The sequence below is a fragment of the Lates calcarifer genome, linkage group LG14 (assembly GCF_001640805.2).
Source record: "Lates calcarifer isolate ASB-BC8 linkage group LG14, TLL_Latcal_v3, whole genome shotgun sequence".
NCBI classification, from domain to species: Eukaryota; Metazoa; Chordata; class Actinopteri; family Centropomidae; genus Lates; species Lates calcarifer.
The window spans coordinates 11,790,424-11,813,646 of record NC_066846.1 but is presented as its reverse complement, the minus strand read 5'-3'; the positions used below and the strand labels follow the sequence as shown (position 1 = coordinate 11,813,646).

Sequence of the window (23,223 nt, the reverse complement as noted above, 5' to 3'; positions counted from 1 at the left end):
CCCCAAAACTGACGCTCTGTCATGTTTAAAATTCATACTATGTATCTCAGTTTGCTCATAATTAGATGGTTTTAAAATGACCCTGTGTTTCAGAGTAATGACTCTGGTCCTCAGTGTTTAATATAAAGCAAATTAACCATAAAATTAAGAAGGTTTTTCAGTCCAGCTGATGGTTCTTACCTTGTTCTGAGACAGGACATTAGATATTTGAAGTAGGTTTTTATTTTAACGATAGTGACATTAAACGTGGTGATTTATTTGTGAATAGTATTTCACCTTTAGTTTTCTTGTGATAGTGGATGTATCACACTGATATTACCCCATGTCATTAACCTCCTCTTTCCCTTTTTACATTTCATTCAGCATCCCAGCACCTGAAGACTCTTTCTTGCTCATTAATCTTTGGGACTTTTTAGGTGTTTAGGGGCATTTTAACAGCAGAGATTCAAACAGGAAATAAGTGGCGAGCATCACAGGTCCCCAGTCAGATCCAAAACGAGGACACTGCGATTACATGGTCAGCATCTCAGACCCCTGGGCCACCAGGATGTCCCAGTTTCAAAGACTTTACACTGATATTACTTTGGCATTTTTAACAGATTACCCAGTAAGAACAGACCATGGTGTGCAGTGTTTTCTTTTGCAGTTTGGAGTTTGCTATTTTAATGACACTGCGTTTAAAAACGTGCAAACAAGTCAGAGCATTTTTTTCCTCCCTGTATAGCAGAAAAATAATGGGTGCAGCCAGACCATTATCCAGCGCTGACACAGCACTGTGGAAATAATCAAGTAACATGAAATTGCTGCACAGACATTTCAAAGTAGTTTTGAGGTAATTTAGAAACAGTGTCACCATTACATTGTTTTTATGTTATAAGATGTCAAGCTCGCTATTTACATTTAAATATTTTCCCTGTATTTCCCTCATGGTTACGCTCCGTTATGTCCCTGTGTGTTTTCATTGTTTGTGAGATACGACCTGGTTATTATCTTGTTTTCTTACCAACCTGTTGTGTAAGGTGCTCCCACAGAAAGCCCCGTGGCACAGAGGAAGTGTTGTGTTTTGCATCAACATCAATCTGTTTGGAATAAACAGAAGAAGCTCTGCATTCAGAGCGAGGCTCGCCGCCTACGGAGGCAGAAAGCTGATTAAAGACAACAAAGGAAGAAGTTCTCAACAGAAATAATAAAAAAAAGAGAGCGAGGCGCTGATTCTTCTCTTTCTCTCCAGGCGTGTCGATGCCTATCCCAGTCATCGGCCTCCACAACGAGGACAAGGTCTTCGTCAACGGCAGCTGCGTCCTCAACGAGGAGCGCTTCATGCTGATCGGCTCCTTCGTGGCCTTCTTCATCCCACTGGTCATAATGGTGGTGACGTACTGCCTCACCATACAGGTAGACATGTCTGCCCTCAAAACGCTTTATTGCCAAAAACGTTCTGTTCTCCTCACATCCTCTTCCTCTCCCTCCCCCTCCTCTGCAGGTGCTCCAGAGGCAGGCCACTGTCTTCCTATACGAGGCAAAGACTTCCTCCCAGCAGCCTTTGCACACACCAGCAATGACAAACACATTGCAGCCTCCACCCAGCACCTTCCACCTTCCTCAGATCAACACACTTGCACCGCCAGACTCACAAGGTAAACACTGATGAGGCTTTCAGCAGCTGAAATCTGGCTCTTGTTAACAGGTTGTTCTTGTTAAATGAAGAGTGAAAAACAAATATTTATGCCGGTAATCACTCCATACGCTTTAAAAATCCCCAAATTAAACTGAGGAGGAGCAGAAAACACACTGATGGCTTTGTGTTTTCGACTCCTGAGCCAGTCGAGTAAAAGAAACAAAGAACGCCACGACACCAAAGTGTTGCTTTTTTCCTCTCCGGCTGCAGGTCACGAAACCTTTGGTACGACAAGACTGTCAAGGGCAAACAGGATAATGGAGGAGCTATTTTAGCTTACACCACATATAGAAACTGTGTGAGAGTATACTCTGCATTTGAAGAGTAAAATTGCAAGAAATTGATGTTATCTGCTCTAATGTAGCAGGTCAGAACCACAGCCGGTTTGTCGAACGTTAGCCCTCACGCTAAGCCTTTTTCCTGCACTATTACAAAAGAAAACAAACTGAAAAATGGGGTCATGTTGGCAGGAAGATCTTACATATTTCTACTGAGAATATTAAGACTAACCAGCTAGCTTTACAGCGCTACAAGAACAGTGCTTTTTTAATCACCAAATTGTGAGAATGCTCACTTTTTGCTCATGTCATGCAGCTTTAGCTTCAGTGTTTTAGCGAGATAAAATGTGTGTAACCATGGAAATATGAAGAAGTCAGTGGGAGGTTGCATTCCAAGTCACACAGCTGATGTTAGCTTAATTTGTTACACCTGATAAAATTAGCCATTTTAGCCAGAAAGTCGATAAGACCATAAGCTGCGCTGTGTTCCATGTGTGAACGGAAAGCTTGATTGGTGGAGCAGCACTGGGAGCGTCAGGGCTTAGGAAGAAGCCAGTTCTTCCACAGTGAATTGTAAAAAGTTGTGAATGAGGCTTTGCAGTTGAGGTGCGGAGCAGACAGCCGCTATCTGTCTGATCGATTTGGACAGCACATGGCCGGCTGGCTCCTGATTCCAGGTCGAGCCTCAGCTCCACCAGCAGAGATAAAAATGCATGACGTGCCAGAATGTGCCCATTTTCCACCTTATCCTCCATCTGTCCCCCGACAGAGAAAAGTGTGACTGAAACTTTCGCCTCATGTTTAACCTTTTCATCTGGCCTCCTCCCAGGAAAATGTCAGCAGCCTTGTTAACACAGAAACTGGCGTGCTTTCACTGGTTGTTGTAGCGGGTGAAATCTGCAGCAGTTTTCTTGGTAACTCATTTAGAGGGAGTCATGGGGATAACATGGACAAATCCCATCCTTCAGTTTTGCTCCTTATGGCTGACAAAGTGTAAAAATGTTCAACCACAAACCTTAATGTGTTGATATAAGGTGATGACCTGCCTCTCTCCCACAGAGTTAAAGCCTCCGCCCCCCCAGAGCAGACGAAACACCCTCAGTTGTCTGAAAGGAGCGGAGCCCAGCATACTGCTCAGCGCCTCCACGTCGGACAGCATAAGCATCATCCCCAGCTCCGAGGTGGCGTCTCAGCTCAGCTCGCCGGCCGCGGGGCCCGGGCGGAGCGACACGTCGGGTTGCCACGGGCGACGGGGGATGATGCAGGCCATAAAGAACGAGAGGCGTGCCTCCAAGGTGAGAATAAAGAGCGGGAATGAGCCAGAGCGCTCGTCCGTCTGATTTAGGGTGCTTCAGGTTTCCCCCACAAAGGCAACAACTGGGGAGTAAACACATAAACACACTCAGGGTAGAGCTGGGTGTTGAATTTCAACATGATGCCGACGATAGCACCAAGGCATCACGAAGCTTGAAGCGTTGCCAGAGTCACAGAGCGCTCAGGAGGGCTGCAGAATCCGAGCAGAAGTGACGAACTAACAAGGATATTAAACGGCATAAATCTACTCATGATGCATTCACTGTGTGTCAGTTGAGAAGCATTCAAGAGAATGAAAACAGGAGTTATGATTTATTACTAAATAATATTCTTTTTGTCTTCTCCCTTCAGGTCCTGGGAATCGTCTTCTTCCTCTTCCTCATCATGTGGTGTCCCTTCTTCATCACGAACGTCACCTTCGTCCTGTGCCGCGGCTCCTGCAACGAGTCTCTGCTCCACGACCTCCTCAATGTCTTCGTCTGGGTGGGTTACATCTCGTCCGGAGTCAACCCCCTGGTCTACACCCTCTTTAATAAGACCTACAGGAGAGCGTTCTCAAGCTACATCAGGTGCCAGTACAAAATGGGGGCCAACGCCGCCGGACAGAGTAGCAAAACCCTCCTGGTCCCCCCGCCGTGCCCGTCGCACGCCGTGACCCCTCTCCTGATGGGCAGTCACGGGAAAGCAGGCGTGGACCGCAACAGTAACTGTCGCAACGGCAGCAGGGGGGACAACGGGAGGCTGACGGTGGACCCGGAGGACACGACGGACGACGGGACGCAAATCGGAATAGCCTCGCAGAGCCTCTCCGAGTGCCACAACATCGGCATACTCTCGGAGACGGAGCCAGAAACGGAGCTGGAGCAGGAGCTGTCGCTCATCAGCTACAGCCCCGCTTCCACAGAACACACAAGCAGCGTGTGACTGCGTGCTTCTTGTCGTTTCACGTCTTCTTTTTAAAGCCGCAGACGCTGAGCCGAGCAGCGTTTCAACGGGCTGGTGCTTGAAGCCTGCAGCCTTTTTCACTGGCTTCAACTCCTGCAGTGGGTACACTTATTGTGGAAGGACTAGTCTCGGTTGAGGAGCCTTATCCCCACACAGAAGTGCAGTACTTACATCGGTGTGTAGAGAAATCTGAAGAGTTTACCTCACGGGTGACAGAGTGGGATTTTCCACTGCCGCTTTGGAATGAAAACCAATATTTCAGCTGTGTTTGTTTTCTATTTGTTTCCAAAATGTTGGTCTTCAGGCCGTAAATAGAGAACGAAGGCAGTTGTTACTTCCTGGGGATGAAGGTGCCAGCTGAGATCCAGACAGGGGCGAAGCATCAGCGACAGAGCCGGTGAATCTTTGTTCACCTGGTATGAAGTCGAGCTGCCGTCCGTGGAGTCCCACTGATGCAGGTTACAGAATCAAGCACCAACCGCTGAGGTCAACGGGGGTCAAGCTGCGACTTTGAGCCTTCACAGAGTCAAAATGCAGTCTGAGCTCTGGTTTGTTGTGGATTCTCTCCACGCCAAGCGAACTAAACCAAATCTATTTTTGTGTGCCGGTCAAGCTTGACGCCGACGGTCATAAAATCTCTCTGAATGAACCTTTTCCAGCATGTATAATCTAACTATTCAGCCAGACAGAAATGGGATTTTCTCTAAAGGAAACTTTTTTTCAAGGCTGCAGTCGAAGTTTGTGAGATGAAGGAATGTACAACGATCACTGGGCTCTGGTGGACTCACAGTGCCATCTGCTGGTCGCGTGACGCAGAGAGGTCGCTCCCCTTTGAACAGAACAAGACAGGACTAAAAGAGCTAAAAAAAAGAAGAAGAAGAAAAACATGGCGCAGGCCTTTGGTCCAACACAGCTGTCAGGCTCCTGCTTCCCTTCACAATAAAACCACGTTTCACAGAATTAAAGTCCAAAGTTTAAACTAAAAGGAAGCAATCTAAAAGTTAAAAAAATATTAAAATAAGAGTGCACAAATGTTCCTCTGATGTCACCCTTAAAAGGAAAGCAACTTATTGCCATCGTTATCACTGAGTCACCTTCATAAAACATTAGAAAACTCACTTTCCCAGCTGTGATCAAATCACACGAAGCTTTACTTCGTCTAAACGGTGTCATTTTGTAGATGAGAAATCACAGGAATTAGACAGCACATTAACAGTTAACTGCTCAGCGAGTCAGACAGAGGATTTTAGGGTTACTTGTTGTGATACACGCCCTGTCAACAGTCAACAAACTACTTAACATACATATTAACAGGTCACATCAGAATCTCAGAGCCGGCTGTTTGAGATTCGAGGACGGTTTCTCGAACGAACAAAAAAGTTCTCCCTCGTTAGTTTTTTAAAATAAAGGATTTTTATTCAAGGTCAGCCAGCAGATCAATCTTTTCTCTCCAGAAATCCCTCAGCTGTGAGAGTTTTCTCTCGTGCAGCTCAGACAGCACAGTGAAAGCCAAGGAGGGAACATTAATGTTTTCGCATATTAATCAATGAGCTTCGGTTCTAAATTATCTCCATCAGAGTATCACTGTCACATCTTTGCTTTTTTTTAAGAATGAAAAGCTCAGAGAAATAACATTTTTCACCCTGAACCCTCTAAATCAGACTCTTCACTGATTCTGTTCAGCCTGAGTCACCGTGACGCCGAGTGCGACTCAAAGACCAAACACCTTTAGATTTTTCATCTGTTGCATAAGACGGACAGAAAGTCAATACGCTAAGAGACGGTCCCCTGACTCCACCAGCCCTCACAGCTCGGTCACACTGACTTTCTTGCCGTCCTTCCTCTCACATTGCGTCTCTGTCAGCTGAGATATCTGCAGTATAACACCTCACACAAGGTTTAAATATGATGTGGATTTCACAGTGTAAAGCTTTTTTCAGATTTATTAGCAACAAACTCACCTCTGCAGAGATGATATGCTCGATATAACTGAAATAAATAAATAAAAAGTAATCAGGTGGATTCAGTTCAAAACAATTGGAGGTTAACTAACTAACTAATAATATAATAAACAATAATAATTATATTAAAACCCTGATCTGGGCTTGAAACTATTTTTTTACAAACTGGAGGTGTGGGCATTTAAATAAACTATTGAGATGCATTATGGGAAATGTAGTGTTTTTGGAGCTTGACACGTACTAGAGTCTAAAAGTCTAAATATAATCAATTTTGGACATTTTTTTTAAACCTTTAAATAGCTGGATGTTCAGTATAAATTGCTGGAATACCAAAGCAGGTATTACTCCCCCACTGTAACAGTATTTAATTTAGATAAGAATCACTTCAACAGCTGAATGTACAGTGTTTTGACTCGTGATCCCTCCCCCATCAAGGTCAAAGAGCAGAGGTCAAAGCCGGCAGTGGACCAATCAAACCCGGAGCCTGAGGTCTGCAGCCACCTCTGCATACAGTTAGAATGAAACACAAGAACTGGGAGTCGCCTCATTCTAATTCTATGCTTCTCTGTATAATTTATCCACTATCTGTATGCTACAGACTTACTCAGTGGTCATCTGCACCACGTTTCTCTCCACAGGGAGAGGTCTACATGAGCTAATGTCGGCGAGCCCGTACCAAGGTTTCGCCCACAAATAATCGTGCATGTTTGAAGTGTTGTTCAAAAGGTCCTCTCTGCCTCACTCAGTTTTTATTTTTCCTCTCTTTAATACACAGAAGGAGTGAAACAGTCCAGAAAGGAAAGAAAGAACGAACAAAGAGCAATCAACAATGTGCACATTGCAGACGGCATGCAGTTCATGCAGGCATTTCATCTTTATCAAAATGCAAAATACAAACAATAACGACACAAACAGGAGGAAAAATGAAGAGAGGACTCTCTGAACTTTAGTCGAATGGGTCACAGTTGATCCATCCAGGTGTAAGCAAGCAAAGAGCTACAGCCAGGCCAGCCAACTCAGTATGTCGCAATGTAATAACTATATGTTTCCCGTGTACCTGTGTGTGTACCAGGCCTGGCTCAAATTGCTACCTGAGATTGATTCAGTAATTTCTCGGAGTCTTTATCGATTGTGTCTGGCACAGTGGATTGAATCGGGGGTCGTCCCTGCAGATGCCAATCCAGTCCGGCTCTCAGTCCAGACAGATGAAAGCAATCACTCTGCGAAAGCATCTGAAAAGATTTCAACTAATAATTCGATCCAGGTCTGGTGTGTATAGACATAGCAGGAGCCGTTTATTGACAAAGTTTCATTTTAATACATTTGAGGAGGGATGATTTTTGGGCTTCTCTCCTCCTCCAGGGACTATTTTTTGTTGCCAGGCAACAATGCATTGTGCAGGAAGTGTTTCAGAAAATTATGTAGTGTGTTTGAAAATGGTCAAACTCTATGAGTGAGACGTTTTGATGCTCAAACAATCGGAGCATTCAGAATGTGCAAGCCTAAAGGAGAAATCCACCCTGAAGTGCTGAGGATACCGGTGATGTGTTTATGAGGTTGTTCAATTTATATTTTAAAGCTGCGTGCTTTAAAACTGATGTAACACTGAAATATTCCACTGAAGCTCCATTACAGGTTGAACATTTTTAGATGCAGGGATATTGGTAACAGGAGGAGCAGTAAATTACATCACTTCACCACAAAATAACTCATTTATCGCGCAGGAAAAAGAAAAAAAGGTGACACGGTGTAACAGAATCCAAGGGTGGATTTTTTCCTTTAGAGAACTAGTTTGACTTTTTGGGAATTATTCTGATACCAGTCTCGTGGCTGTATGGTAAATATAAAGTCATGGCCAGTAGCTAGTTAATTTAGCTTAGCATGAAGACTGGAAAAAGTTGTGGTTTTACTGTGACTTGATCTCACATGCTAAGCTAACTAGCTGCTAATATTTAACACACAGACATGAGAGTTATATCCATGAAAGATTTCCCAAAACGTCGACCTGTTGCATTCAGTTTTATGAGATCCAGCAGGGAGGCCTGGTGCGACACTTCCTCTCTTTTAAAAACAGTTTATTAGCACTAAGTTTAAAATGACAACCTACCTAAAGAATTCACAGGATCTCACAGTTTTCGGATCTAAATGTATAAATACCTCAACATGCTAACTTTTTCAGGTATGACAAACTAACTTTTTCATACACAGAAACCCAAAAGCACTACGGTCCAAACTTGTGTTTTTTGCTAATATATCATCTCTTAGCCTCACTGCTGTCTCGCCCACCTCCCCCGACGTGTAACTCTGTCAGTAAATGGCTCTGAGAGTAGCCAGAGCTGCAGGTTGTTCAAGAGTTTGGCAAACCCAACTTCTCCGGCGCACCTTACCCGCATTAAACGCTGACTCTTGAAGCACTCTTTGACGCTCGTTTGCTTCGACACAGATCAGTTGCCTGGTTTGTCTCGCTCTTGTATGATCCGGCGCTCGTGGGTTAGCAATCTTTTTATGTGTTGAACCTTCTTCTGTTTATGCAGTGGCTGTTTTTTATACCATTTTAATTGTGAATGTTTGTCTACAACACATCTTCTTGAGTTTATACAATGATACGCCATCACCCACACAATGTATATTTTCTTTTTTTCTGTGTGATGCTGCTATTTATTTATTAAAATATTATTCTAATGTGTGGACAGTTGCCTTTATTTGTATATTCACCACAATTTAGTCCATCCACTCTACAGATCACAGGGTGTTTGTCACTGCCTTGAAATTCCTAACCTTTTAGTCGGTAAGTAAACAGCTGTTAATGCTAATGTTGGCTATGTAGCTAACCACATCTCTTGCAGCTCACTACAGTAAACAATCCTCGTGGTAAAAGTTACTGAATCGCTCAGTCTTCCTCCCCTCTGACGATTAACAGCCACATACCTCACCGTGTAAACTGGGGGATTTGATAATAACAGTATAAATCCCAGCTCCCTGGGCTGGCTACCCACTCCACTCTACTATTATGTTCTCTTTTTTTTTGCTGCGAACATCTGCCAATCAGTGGAGGCTTTTATCCAAAGTGCCTCGTTGAGTAGAGCTGAACCTGGAGCTAATTAAACCCTCAGCCTTGGCTGTGTTTCAGTGTCATGCTCTACCCATTGAGCCGTGCAGGAAACCCTCATGATGTGAGTACTACGCACACGTGGGCAAAGTGGACAACACATAGTTTTTTATAGTGTTATCGTGTGACATTTATATATACATACACTGTAAGGGTTGGAGAGGGCTTGCTGGGTTAAAGGGGCACTGCAGACATCCTGTCCTCCGCAGCCTCAGCAGAGCTTCACCACCAGGTGTTATTACCACATGAAGCCACAAGATAGCGCCACAGTAGCCCCAAAGTGTACAATAAACTCCCAGAGTTTGCCCCAGGAAGTCCCAGAAAGCACCACAGAAACCAGGAGAGAACCACAGCGTGACAGTTTCTGACAGTACTGTCTTTTATGTTAGACTTTTTACAGGTTTACAGTGACACTTTTGTGCTTTATGACCCTGTTATTACATTAAATATTTGTCTGACAGGGGAAATATTGTGAGAATATTCCAGGAATAAATCATCTCATACAGGAGACTTCACAGGAACCCAACTATACCAATAATACCAGTCGTGAATTTCCAGGTAAAGGGATCGTTCAGTCCTGCTAAGCTGAGAGAAATCAGCACCACGGACAGCGACACGCGCCTCCATGAGGCCTTGTTTACAGCGTCATTAAAATCAGCACCGCGGACAGCGGCAGACTCTGAGGACTGTCCGTGTCCAACATGAGGCAACAGCGCCGCCGAGTGGAGAGGCTGGGAGACAACTACAAGTCCTGTAAAGGAGCAAACCGCAACGATGACTGTGTTCTAGTTTTAGGAGGATTGTTTATGACTTCTAAAAATATATATATTCTATGCAGAAGTAGCCTCAAATGAAAAGTGGCTCACCTTTGCGCAGGTTTTAGTTTCTGCCCTCCCTGGTTTACTAATTACAATCTGTGCTGAGGTAATTCGTTAATGTATTATTATTATTATTTTATCTTTCAGTTCATAAATTAAAGCGACATGATCCTCCGGTCCACCTGTGTTTAGGTGTTTAGTGTCATATTCGGCCTCCTCGGCGCGGCGCTCTGCTCTCAGCTCACCGCATGCTGCTCCACGGAGTGGGTGGTGGTCTCGGCTACCACCGGCTACGTTCGGAACGCTTCGGGTACGCATGCGTCGTTACACGAATTTGCTGCATCTCCCTGGTTTGTTGAAACCGACATGTCCGTCAAGTTAGCTAAAGGTAGCAGCAGAAACACCGACATTTAAGACATTTAATGTTCAACATAAAGTCATTCTGAACGATTACTGCTTCGTTGTACATCAGTATTAATGTTTGAGTGTAGTAGTAGCCTAAAATAAACGAGTATTAATGTCATAAAATGCAGGTCGGAGACAGTAACGTTGGTAGTTGTAGCCATACAGGTGAGTTGTGCTCTCATTTCATTCACATAATTGCAGCAAAAATCTAAAATATTTCAGGAGAAAAGTTAGAAACTACGTGAGTTACGTGGTAAAAACTTGACCTGGACAAAAACTGAGTGATAATACCCCCTGGTTCACCAACTTTTATCAGTTTAAAGCTAAAAGCTACCGCGTTTTTAAAAGTTTGAAAACATTTTTCAGCCCTGTCATGGTTCTGTAGATAGTGTGTATACAAGGAAGGTTTAACCTCTGCTATCAGAAATCATTTATATATGTTAGCATTAAACCCAACACAGAATATTAAAATACATCTTCCACATTAGTGCAGGTATCTAGCTACATGGTTTATTTATTTTTTTATTTCTCCTGGAAAAAGGACAGCAGGTTTCTCCTTATTTTGTATATTGATGTAAAACTTTCTTATTTTATTCATTTATTTTGTGTAACAGGCAATTCAGGTAGTTATGCAACTGATTCAACCATTTCTAAATTCATATTCAAAGTCAGAAAAGGTACATTTTTCTATTTATTTTTGAATAAATTAAAGATATACTATTGATTAAAATGTATGTCAGAAATATACTGCAGATATCCTACATCCCACAAACTGTTAATAAAAGATGTTCCTATTTTTCTCGCGTGTTAGGTTATGTTTCCCCCTGAACTATTTTTAATCGAGTCTTTTATTTTGAAGTCGCAAACGGAAGTGTTCTTTGCCTACAACAGGCTGCGGCTTGACGCTGGTCGGGTCCGCGGACGCTGCCTTGGAAACGACATAAATCCAGTCCACGCAGCTGGGTTGCGAGCAGGGCCCCAGATTTCCTCACTTCAAAGGCTTTCGCTCCTCTTCCTCCTCCTCCTCCTCCTCCTCCTCCTCCACCTCCTCTCTCCATCCATCCATCCATCCTCCGAGCTGCGAACATGGACGAGCTGAAATGAAATGCGGGAGCAGGAGAGACGGAACGGAAAGAGAACCATTTAAATAAGCGAGAGAAGAAGAAGCAGCAGCAGAAGAAGAAGGTGAGGCCAGGTAAATGTGGCTGCATTTTAAATCTTGTTTTCATGTGACAGCGGCGGTGTGGACTCATGCCTCCTGTGGGAGCACGTACGGGGAGGCAGCGTTTGTTGTTGTTTTTGCATCGCGCGCACACACACAGACACATACACAATGCACCCGCGCTTGTGGAGAAGGCTTGAGCTGCATGCTTATTAATTAGAGCCTCATTAGCCGAAACCTCTCGCTTTTACACCCCGTTTATTCCCGCCCCTCCTCCTCCTCCTGCCGTTATCATGACCGTCGTTTTCCATCGCGCTGGTCAGGTGTAGATCCCTGCAACAAAATGTCACCAGTTGGTTGAATGTGTCATAGGATTTGGCAGCGAATAAGCCTGTGGTGCTGTGTGCCGACTGGAAATAGAGCTGTGGGGCTTATACAGGAGGTGTGCAGGAGGATTAGTCTGTGGCAGGGATCCGTTCTCTGTCAGTTCTGCTAAAATTGCATGTTTTCCCTATGGAATTCTGCATAGAGCACCGTAAGTCCCTGCACATATATTTTACCCATTTTCTGGACATTAAGAACGCATCAAAATGAACTATATATATGAGAAATGTGTTATATTTGATCATGGAATGATTTTTTTATTGTGGCTGTTTCGTTGCTGCTTCTCTTCATGTTGCTCCTGTTGCTCTTGTAGCTGCTGCTTCGTAGTTGCTCGTCTAAAGGCCTCCTGAAATCTGAATCGAGGTGGAGGTGATCGTGTCTTCGTCATGTGTCACAGGACAAGTGCAGTTGATGATGGAACAAAACACTTGAAATATATCGGAGTAAATCAGGCGCTTGTCTCTTTGAATTTTGGTGTGTTGTAGTCGAGTCACTAAACCTCGAGTCTAAGACTAGTCTTGAGACCCTGGTGTTTGAGTCCAAGTCCAAATTCAGGTCACCAAAGAAGGGCCTGAGTTGAATCTTGAGACCCCAGTTTTTCAGTCCCAAGTACAAATTCGAGTCACCGAAGAAGAGCCAGAATTGAGTCTCAAGACCCTGGTGTTCAAGTCCAAGTCCAAATCTGAGTCACCAAATTAGAGTCAGAGTTGAGTCCCCATTACTTAAGTCCGAGTCCGAGTCATCAAGGTTGAGTCTTAGTGCTAACTGTTGCTGACAAACAGGCTGTTCAGACTAGATCTCAATCCGTGATTCGACTGGTCGTTTTGATGATTGATCAAGATGTAGTTTTCCAAACCCACTAGTTTTCACAGAAATATCTCTCTGATCTTTTTCCAGATGAATGTTTCCAAAATGGTTTGACATTGAGTTAAAAGTGGTCCAGTTTTAGGGTTTGAATTGAGTTCTACTTGCAAGGAATGTCAGTGTGAGGAGTCAACAGGGTGAGGTTTCCCTGCAGAAGTGCCTTTGAGCCAGACATTGAATCTAACCTAGAACCCTTTTCCTACTCTACTGCTGAGCTTTACTTCTTATCATCTTGTAAACCCATGATTGGCTTGTAAGGCCAGTTAGGGAAGTGGTTTACATGGAAGTCAGCATAGAGGAGGGTTGTAGCAGCTGTTGCTAGAACCTTTACGTTACAGGTTACTCGTTAGTCAATGCATGTTTTACTTTGACGCTGTTGCAACAGCACTTTTAACATAGACGCCACAAAGTGCATTTGACACAATGCTAACATTATAACTGGATAAAGTGGACAATAGATAAATGTGAGGGCCCTGCCAATCTAAACTGCTCAGGAAGTGGAATGACTTCAACATTTTACCACTGAAAATAACTGCAACTGAGTCTTTTCAAGTCTAGACTCCAGCCTGGGTGAACAGTGATTAGATAATAGGCTTCCTTTGTGTGTGTGTGTGTGTGTGTGTGTGAATCTGCTGTACAGTACAGAGTTGTATTCATAAGAGACGGTGCTCAGACAAGCTTGCGCTGATTCCTTACATAAGCGAATCATTGAGGAAGGAGGGCGAAGAAAGTTGAGCACTAAATAAGCATAAACGCTTAAAAGAAGGACACAGCGCAACACACATGGATGCTTAACTACACACACTCATACAAAAAAACACACACACAGTTTTTTGACTTCAGGGATTGAGGCAAAGACAAAGGAGGGGTGATGCTGCGCTGGTTGACAAAGGCATGTTCTCTGCTGAGGGCACAAAGGGCATTTTTCTGGCTTTTCAGGGGCTTTTTTAGATGCACAATTCCTGTTTTTCCCAAAGGAATTTCTAGCTGGCTTGCATTTACAGATTCTGTGTTTCTGCCCTGACCGCAACCCACAACGTACGACAGAGATTCACTCTTCATATTGAATATTTAACTGGTAAAAACACTGAAATCAGGACTGTGTTTTTTGATGCTAGCTCCAGCTAGCTAGCCCGAGCTAGCATCAAGTAACTCACAGCAAAACTATAACTTTGTATGTTTACAGTACATTTCTGTGTGTACTAATTAAACAAACTACGTGTTAATTGTTTTACTTTATGGGTGCTGGTACCTGTTTTTTGTTTTTTTTTAAACCTCGGACTGAGCCACTCTAGCTTTTTCTTCTTGCTTCTAGCTTGTATGCTAGGCTAAGCTAGGCCTGCTGGAGAAAGCCTCTTAGTTAGTGTACAGACATGAGGGTGGTATCAATCTTCTTGTTAGAGTCTTGCAAGAAAAGGGAATACATGTATTTTCCAAAATGTCCAGCTGCTCTTGGAAATGATTAATCATTTACTTGGTGAAATGTCAAAAACAATGCTAACTGTGTTAGCATGGCAAGGGTAAACATCTCAAAAGTACTTCATTAGATTAAAAGAAAAAAAAGTGATGATATAAAATTTTGTTTGGTCATTTTTGCTTAATAAATAAGTGGATTTTTGAATTAGTTATCTGTAAATTTACTGAAGGAATTATTGTTCAGTCAGGTGACACTTTTCCAACAGTCTCAGCGAGACTTTGAGTCAAATCCTGTACAACTTCCATGACTTTCTTCATTCTCTCTACCAGGTCTGTGTTTGTGATCCTTCATTTCAGAGCGAAAAACAAACACACTTGATCACTTTAGTCTTTCTCCTTTTGCTTCAGTGTTTCTGTTCTTTTGTGAGTCTTTGTGATGCCAGACTTACTTTGCAGCTGTTGCCTTTTTCTCTCTCTCTCTGTTGTAAACAAAACTTTGCCTTTGTGTGCAAACATGAGTGACGGTCGACTGAATATACGGGCAGTTTTAGTGATTTTTAATGCTTTCCATTCAGGTTTAGGCTTAAGCTTTTAGTTTCATTGCTCAAGAAGTAAATACATCCACTGTATAATTTCAAAAATGGATGGCTGCCAGCCTGAGACATCTTGGATTCGCTGTATGTTTTTGTCTGCCAGCACCTTGTAGAGTCTTTGCTGAGAGATTTAAGGACTCTGAGCTGTTTCCCAGAGGATGATTAGGATTCCAGAGGTGAGCGTTGTGTTTTCACAGTAATATGTATTTCAGCCGTCCAGGAGAGCCTCTCTCTCCCTGGGTAGAAGACACATTATACATTTTCCAGATGCACGTTCTTTCTCATGGATGTTTTCTGTTCTTCCTCCCTGAGGAGCTTGTTCTGTTACTGAACCTCCAGTCTGTTCCTCCTGTGCCTCCTCTTTGAACCAGATCTGGTCGGTTTAAACATTTCCAGGTGAAAGGAAATGGGGGTTTGATTGTATTATTTAAACAGATCTCTGCCTTCCTTTGGATTTTCCCTTGGACACATGTTCGGCGCGTCTCGTTGTGGCTAATGGTTTGAATTAACTCTGAAGATACGCTGCAGCCTCTTCAGTGAGCACTCAGACTGAGTGATGTAGCCACTTAGAGATCCGCTCCGGGGCTATTCATAGTCTGAATAGCCATCTGACACGTTGAATAGGATCTGTCTGTCATGAGTCTTCCATACAGTGCAATACACTCTGTTCCCATTACCAGATGGTAAAGCTATAGAATAATGGTTATAGTTAAAGGTACTAAGTACAGAATATGAAAACGTCTGACTCTACTGAGATGAACTGGCTGTAAGCAACACATAGACTGCACAAAGTAAAACTTAGCTTGAAAGATGCTATAAAAATATACATATAGTAACTTTAAAGATGCGATACAGTTCACTTAAGCTCTATTTTTGAAAAACTGATGATTATCGACACTGTTGCTGATTAATTTTATGTAACATTACACAGGTAATAGTGTATCCTCCAAAGTATTCCCCTTAGATGATGGAAAAACCAGTTTAGCAGCATGTTTATAGAAACAACCAGGCTGTAAAACATCGTCATGCTCATATCTTCCTGTTGATATTCCTTTGGCATGAACTCTGTCACCATCTCCATTTCTTACTTTATTTCTACCACTGACTGCGCCGCCTGAAGCCATTTATTATAAAGTTACTTCTGCATGGCGGCTCCTCAGGTACACACAGGAAACTATTCAGCATTATTGTTGTCAGGAGATGTTTTCTAAAGCACTTTGTCTCTGGCTGCTGGGAGCGTTGCCAGGCTGTGTTTTCCCCCTGAATTTGCAGAGTGCATCATCAGTTCCTCCACCTGGTCGTCTGACCTCGCTGCTCTAACTGTGTCGGCTTTAGTTGTTTTTTTTTTTTAATTCTCGGCGGGATGAAAAAGTGCAAGCAAGGCCGGTCTATTGACGACGCATCAGCGTGGGTGTTACGCCGTACGATGACACTGATCGGCTCGCTGTGTGAGCCTCAATCTGCCAGCTGTGTGTGTGTGTGTGTGTTTGCTTTGTGGATGTTAAAGCTGCTGTGTGAGATTATTTTTTCATGCTGAATTCTCCTTCTCAACATCCGTGTCTTCATCTATTATTTCTGCCCTCACATTTTCACGCCCCACCCGAGGAAGTCAGCCCTTACTCAGCGATTTCCAGGCTGAATCATTCAGCGGTGGTGATCGATGGGGCTGCCTCGCCGTGGCGATGGTTGCTATGGGCGGTGTTTGGGTGTTGCCGGTGGTTTGTATCGACGAAGCTATCGATCCGGCGTTGACCTCAAGCATCAATCTCTGGCCACAGACTGTGTGTGTTTTAACTAGTGTGTTTAAAGTGAGCTGGCACGGCCATTTCCATAACATGATATTTTCATTGATCCCTGTGGTCTCTTCCCTGCTCACGGGGAAGGGTTCTCTGCCTTGCTCAGAGGCAAATGGTTGGTTTTGACAATATGTGTCTCAGTATGATAATCTGACAGTTTCTGTTGATTCTAGCTTTTTTTTTAATGTGACGTTTTTCTGGTTTTCTGTGTTTTTATGTCTGAATAAATTGATTATTTTTGGTTTTGGTCGGTTGTTCAGAGAAGAAAACCTTTTTGGAGATATGAAACTGAGATCTGGGAACTTGAGATTGGTGTTTTCTAAATTAACAGTAAAGAAATGATAGATTAATAAATGATTTAATACCTGGAAGGACAATTAACAGAGTTAATGTCATTGTTTTCCTGAGTAGTCGAATCACTTAATGAACTGTTCGGTCTATAAAACATCAAAAACTTTCATCACAGTTTCCTAGAGAACAAGATGAGGTTTTCAAATTGTGTTTTTGTTCAGAGAGTTTACAGTTTAACAGTTTACTATGATGTAGAGACAATTTTAGAGGCTAGAACCACCAAATGTTTGTCTGTTTGCTTTCAGAAATGAAATATTTATCAAAGCCACTGTCAGCTCTAAGAGCAGCTGTTACTTACAGGCCTGAATTCAGTAGAAAAAGCAGTTGGAAGTATAAATATGACCTTATTTGAACCAGAAGTCTTGTAGCCTGACGTCAGTAAACTCAGAGCTCAGGTTCACCAGCTCAGCCGGTCTGTGGTGTTTTATACCACGGGGATCAGAAAAGTGGAAGATGTGATATCAGAGAGCGAAGCTTCCTCCAGATGCAGCCTTCCCCGCAGACGGCCTGGATCCAGTTCCTCACTGTCTTCTCTGCGGCAGCACTTCAAAAACACACACACTCATTCTTGTCTGGTTTGTAATCGATTGAACAGAATCTCAATATCCCCCCTTTAATTTCTAAAACCTACAGGACCAGGTATGGTGCTCTTTAACGGTGCTAAGGTTAATAATGGAGGACAGAGCTGAGGTCAGTCTAACCACAGATTAGCATATATTTAGATTCTTGTTTTAAAAGGTCAGAAAATGTGTGAACATCCTGCTTCAGACAGCAGATTAAAAAACAGATTTCCCATGACTAGCATGCAGCGAGTTAATCTGACTTGTAGTAGTGTTGTTTATTGATGTTAATAGCTGTAAACAAGAGGAAATTTTATCAGTTTTTTTCTGGAAAAATGACTGTTTTCTGAGTCAGGTCTGTGAAGTGAGCTCAGCTCTGGGTACACTGAGTGAGAATCAGAAGGTAATAATCGATCTAACCCTGTGGTAGCTTGTCAAATCTCTCTCTCGTTCTCTCCCTCTGGCCTCGGCCTGGTGCTGCCATGTGTCCTACATCGTGCAGGTGTCATTTCAAATTAAAAGCCCTGTAATTGCAATGATTTCGGCTTCGTTCACCAAATAAAACCAAGAAGTTCTGAGTATAGACAAAATGTCTGCTGTCGTTCTGCCGTCCACCTCCCTCAGTCTGAACTGGGTGCAGGAAATCTGGGACACAGTGAGACGCCCAGTCCCTGCTGTCCACTAACCCCACACCAGTAGACCCAGTTCGCTCTGTGTGTGTGTGTGTGTGTGTGAGAGAGTGTCAGGTCACATGGTTCTGCCGGATGACTTGTTGCAATCGTGCTGAGGCCGACACATTTAATTGTGAGAGACGGGGTCACGGAGGGGCACGAGGGGAGTTCTCACACACACACACACACACACACACACACACACAGAGAGAGAGAGAGGACTGAATGCAGTTCAGAAACATTGCATTCATTCTGTGGCTGACCTGTTTACTAACCACATTAGCAGAGAATAAAAGAGGGTCGAACAGAGATGAAGCTGCTGGTACAGTAGCTGCAGATGTTCAGTATCTTTTAGATTTGACCCTTTTAAGACCATAGCAGCGTTTTAACATATTTTAATGAGAAGTTCTTATAATGCTTCCCTAAAGATTTAAATTAAAGTATTTAATGAGTGAGGCAGCAGTTTAACCTCTTATCCAGAAACTACATTGATAACAGGATGAGATGCTTCAGGATTTGTCGATTCAGCTCAGCAGGTGATCGAATGATCGAAGCTGATCCAGCTGCCACAGACCAGCGTTTACCTGCCTCACGCCATTCGCAGCATTTCAACACTGAAAGAAATGTTGGACGTCCGTGGACAGTGTTACTGAAATCATTACACTGCATATGCAGTTTTAAAAACATCATCTTACATTGTTTTCTAACACGTCAGAGCTGATTTCTATTGACTAGCTGTAGGTTCTCAGATGTCAGAGCTTCCTTGAACGCACCATTAGGTAGAGTTTTTAAAATGGTCCCAGTGCGCCACTGTATTACTGCTTAACCATAACATTAAAAAAATAAAAAATACAGATGGGTAAATGCTAACTGATGGATTACCTACTTGAAAATTAATTACAACCACTGAGCAGGAAAACTAGTTGGCAGAGCTGAAACAAAACTAAGCACCACTGTGCTTCTTTAAAGCAGGTTTGAACCAGGTTTTATAGGACACGTGGATAAAAACTGATCCTCGTCTCTGTCATAACTGTTATTTGATACAAGATCAACACAGAGAGACAAAGGTACGAACTCTCACTGTGTTTTAATGTCAATATAACCCTGAATAAGGCCTGAGCAAAACCATTTTGAAGCATTCATAACCTTTTCTGTGTATTCATGATAAACACCACCCCTCTGATACACTAAGCCGTTGGCTCTTTTTGTCTCACGTTTTATTCACCTTCCATTAAAGTGGCTGTTTCATAACACTTCATCTGCATTCAGAGGTACTGTATACACACACACACACACACACACACACATCCCCTAGAGACGATGAAGTGACAGAGATCTCTTGCAGAACTTCGTTGCCTCAGCGTAAACTCTCCTCTGTCTCTCTCCGTCCTGCTCTGATCGCTTCATTATCCAGCCAAAAATGAAAATACTTCCAGAGAAACCATGACAACGACTCCACAGAGCTCGCTGCAGTTTCTCCAGCAAAGAAGAAGGAAAAAAAAGCTAGAGAGAGGAAGCGAGAGGCAAGCGTAAAATCTCCCGTCTCCTCTCCTCTCGCTTTTGCATAATTTGTTTTTTAGGGGGGATTAGCAAGAAAGGGGGGGACGTGCCATCGTAATTATGATCATTTTGTACAATGGCTCCTCACCCAAGAGCATCAACAAATACAGACATCAAAGAGAGAGGAGGAGTAGGGAGGGAGGGAGGGTGTGAGAGGATATAGAGAGTTTAGGATGGAGGAGCAGAAAGGAGGCCACGAGGAGGCGGGAGTCTGGGTTTTGGGGGGTTGGGGTTAAAACGAAGCTGTAACTGGGATCATTGCGGTTGAAATTTAAATTATCACCCTCAGTCTGGTTCTAGCGACATCAAAGAAAAACCCGTTCTCTGACGTTTTTGTGACATGAAACAAAACAAGGCTGCTTTTTAGAGCTCGTCCCAGTCGTTTTTTTTTATTCTATTTTTTTCTTATTTCCTGCTTTCTTCTGCTCTTCGTTTGCTGATGTCTTTTGTGAGCTGACATTTTGGAGTACAACCAAGTGGAGAGCTTCCCGAGGCCCCGCAGAGTAAAACCAGAGTAATCCTGACTCAGAATAAAACATTAGCTCTGTTTCACTGTGTTGGCTCACTCTCCTGTTTTCATAGCTGTGTGCTCGCTGACTGTCAGTCAGGCCTGGGTTTACAGTCCTAGCTGTTACATTACATGGATTTAAAACTGGCTGTTATTAACTCTACCTGGTGCCAGAGAAGGGAAGAGGAGGTGTGTGTGTGTGTGTGTGTGTGTGGTGTTACCTGATCCAGAAAAGCAGTGATGCAAAAATTGGCAGCCAGAAAAAAATGAGTTGGTGCCTTTGAATAGTTTCCTGTGGCTTTTGAAATAATCTGGTTTTCTGGTTTGGCAAAACCCAACTGATTTCTAACAGAACGAAAACAAACTGTATTTTGGAAATTCTCACACGTTAATACACAATATTTTGGTCTAAAGGACTGGAAACTTACAACATTGTTATTATGTCTAAAATAGAGCTTGTACAAGCAGTATTTTTTTCTTCTTTAAAGGAGCTGTTTGCAAGTTTTTGCTATCACTGAACAGGATGTTGCAAGTTCAGCATCAGACTTCATCTTTACACAGCTGAAGAAGCTTTTAGAGCATAAAGCAACACCAGTGTTTTGCTTCTCTTTGCTTCTATTGGCTCTTTTCTTCTACTGAAGTTAGCGTGCTAACCAGCTAGCCCTGGCTATGCCAGCCTGTCTCATCACTTTCCAATAGACTTTTTCTTTACTGTGGTGAGAAAAACTGTTTGATTAAGGCACGCGATTTACAAAATGACATGTATTTATCTGTACGTAATGGTACAAAAGCTAGGTGTAATCTAAAGCATTGTCAAAAAAAAATCCCCCTTGTCCACTTGATAAACTAACAATGAGGCAGTTATTATTGGAAGTACCTGAAAAAGCTGTAATTATTTAAGGTAAAATTAGAGATTTTAAGTTTTCAATTAAATAGATGTACACGATGTACTAATTACACCAAGAGCATTTATAAAAGCTGTTATTTAAATACTAATTTTTATGTTCTCCATTTTTCCTCTATACTTTCTGAGTGTATTATTTCACTGCTACAGCGTGATGTCTTGAAAACTAGCACAAATGAATAAGGTGAACTAATGAGAGGTGTGCTGTAAATTACACATCACATTCAAGCTTTTTTGCTTAACAATACCTCGATCTGCAGCAGGTGTCACAGCACACTCAATAGAACCTTCTATTAAGGCTCAGTTGTAGCGCTGCCTTTAATTCATTTACATTAGCAAGTGACCTAATAACCCCCGTAATTATACATTCTCCTTCGAGCGTTATTCTAAGCATCACACATGAGCTGCGCTGCTTGTGCTAATTAGCCTGCGTGTTTTACACAGTACTAGTATCAGAACATAAGAGCGAGAGCGTTGGGATGTACAGCACCTGAAACAGAAGAAATTCAAGTATTTGTGGTTTTAATGTGTAATTACCGACCTCTCCAGGGCGTCTCCTGCCGCTGGGATTGGCTCCAGCCCCTGTTGACATTTTGTCAATATTATCTTTGCGTTCAGGTTTACTCTCAGCAGTGCTGGATTCAGAGAACCATTCAGAGAAGCTACTGTGCAGCAGAGCCTCTGTAAGCTGCACATTATGAAATATACCATATAGCTTGTCACATTAGCTTTCATACCCATTCGTGATAACAGCATCACAGCATCAGCTTGCCATTGCATTGGGGGGGGGGTATAACTTGGTCCCTAATTATATCGTCATAAAGAATCAGGGCTTGTCATTTCCATTAGTTACTGTAGAAAGCTAATTAGCTGTGATTATACAGGTCCCTCCTATGGAGCGGGGGAAGAGGGATGAGTGTGGGGCGGGTTGCTAACCTTCCTCACAACAGACTGAGCTTGATGTAGCACAGTAGGAGAGGCGTGTGTATGCATCCGTGATCGTGTGTGTGTGTGCTTAAGTCTATATGGCTGAGCAGACGGAGCAGTAATAGCATTAGCTGACCGCCTGCAGGAATGATGAGTTTGGTTAACGACAGTAATTAATACCGTCTCCTCTTTATGCGTCTGTCTCCCTCAAATGTGCACTCCTGCACATAAAGCAATTCATGTGAAGTGTCAGAAATGATTTACCATCGACTTAATTAAATGCCCGAATGTGTTAAATATAGTACAAAGTAGGTCACTGCATTGACTCGAGTTTGAAACTAGACTTGTAGTGTGCTCCCTGGGGAGGTGTTTGGGTGCAGCAGCCAAACTGGGGGGGCGATGTTTGGTCCAACGTCTCGGCACCTGATCGCCAACAGGCTGCAATCAGCTTTGGACCACAGGGATGAAGTCTTATCTGATTACAGCTGTAATTATACCCACAGCCATCACAACATGAGGAGGAGGAGGAGGTGTTGAATGTGCTGTAGATACAGACGAGGGAGAAGTGTGTCAGACAGCCGTGACCAAAAGGTGAACTTTGGATGATTTCCCAGACAAACACATTAGTCATGTCGCGGTGCAGTCGGTGTCAAAGTGCCCCATAACATAAGATAATTCAGATAACAGATAATTCAGGGGTGAGTACATCCTTGGAGGAGGCAAACATGACTCTGCATTGGTCTTTGTTGCACTAATGAATGATCGATGGCATCAAAAATTGTTTGCTTTGTCTTTGAAACACCATCTGCAGTAAACTTAAAGGAATAGTGACACACTTTTCTTGCAGTGTTAGAAGAGAAGATTGATACCACTCCCATCTGGCCAGTGAAGATAACGCCACAGCTAGTAGCCAGTTAGCTTAGCATGAAGACTGGAAACCAGGGGAAGCAGTTGGCCTGACTTTCTAAAACTAAGGTGAAAATGAGTCTATAACAAACTCACAGGCTGCAGAACTGTAA

General features: G+C 43.0%; 2 protein-coding genes across 6 annotated transcripts in view; both read left to right on the top strand.

Annotated features, from left to right (window-relative positions):
- The window catches only part of htr2cl1 (5-hydroxytryptamine (serotonin) receptor 2C, G protein-coupled-like 1), a 110,459-nt gene extending 101,597 nt beyond the window's left edge, over positions 1–8,862 (top strand). For both annotated transcript variants that reach the window (XM_018674078.2, XM_018674079.2), the window contains 4 exons: positions 1,232–1,395; positions 1,484–1,637; positions 3,016–3,251; positions 3,622–8,862. In XM_018674078.2, coding sequence (XP_018529594.1) covers positions 1,232–1,395; positions 1,484–1,637; positions 3,016–3,251; positions 3,622–4,194 — 1,127 coding nt within the window. In that variant the 3' untranslated portion in view covers positions 4,195–8,862. The remainder of the gene's footprint in view (positions 1–1,231; positions 1,396–1,483; positions 1,638–3,015; positions 3,252–3,621) is intronic.
- A 2,240-nt stretch (positions 8,863–11,102) lies between these two features.
- The window catches only part of zgc:109889 (uncharacterized protein LOC553542 homolog), a 35,063-nt gene continuing 22,942 nt past the window's right edge, over positions 11,103–23,223 (top strand). Inside the window, exon 1 of one of the 4 annotated variants that reach the window (XM_018674083.2) lies at positions 11,103–11,693. The gene's annotated coding sequence lies outside the window, so the exon portion shown is untranslated. The other 3 variants (XM_018674082.2, XM_018674086.2, XM_018674085.2) reach the window with 3 other exon arrangements.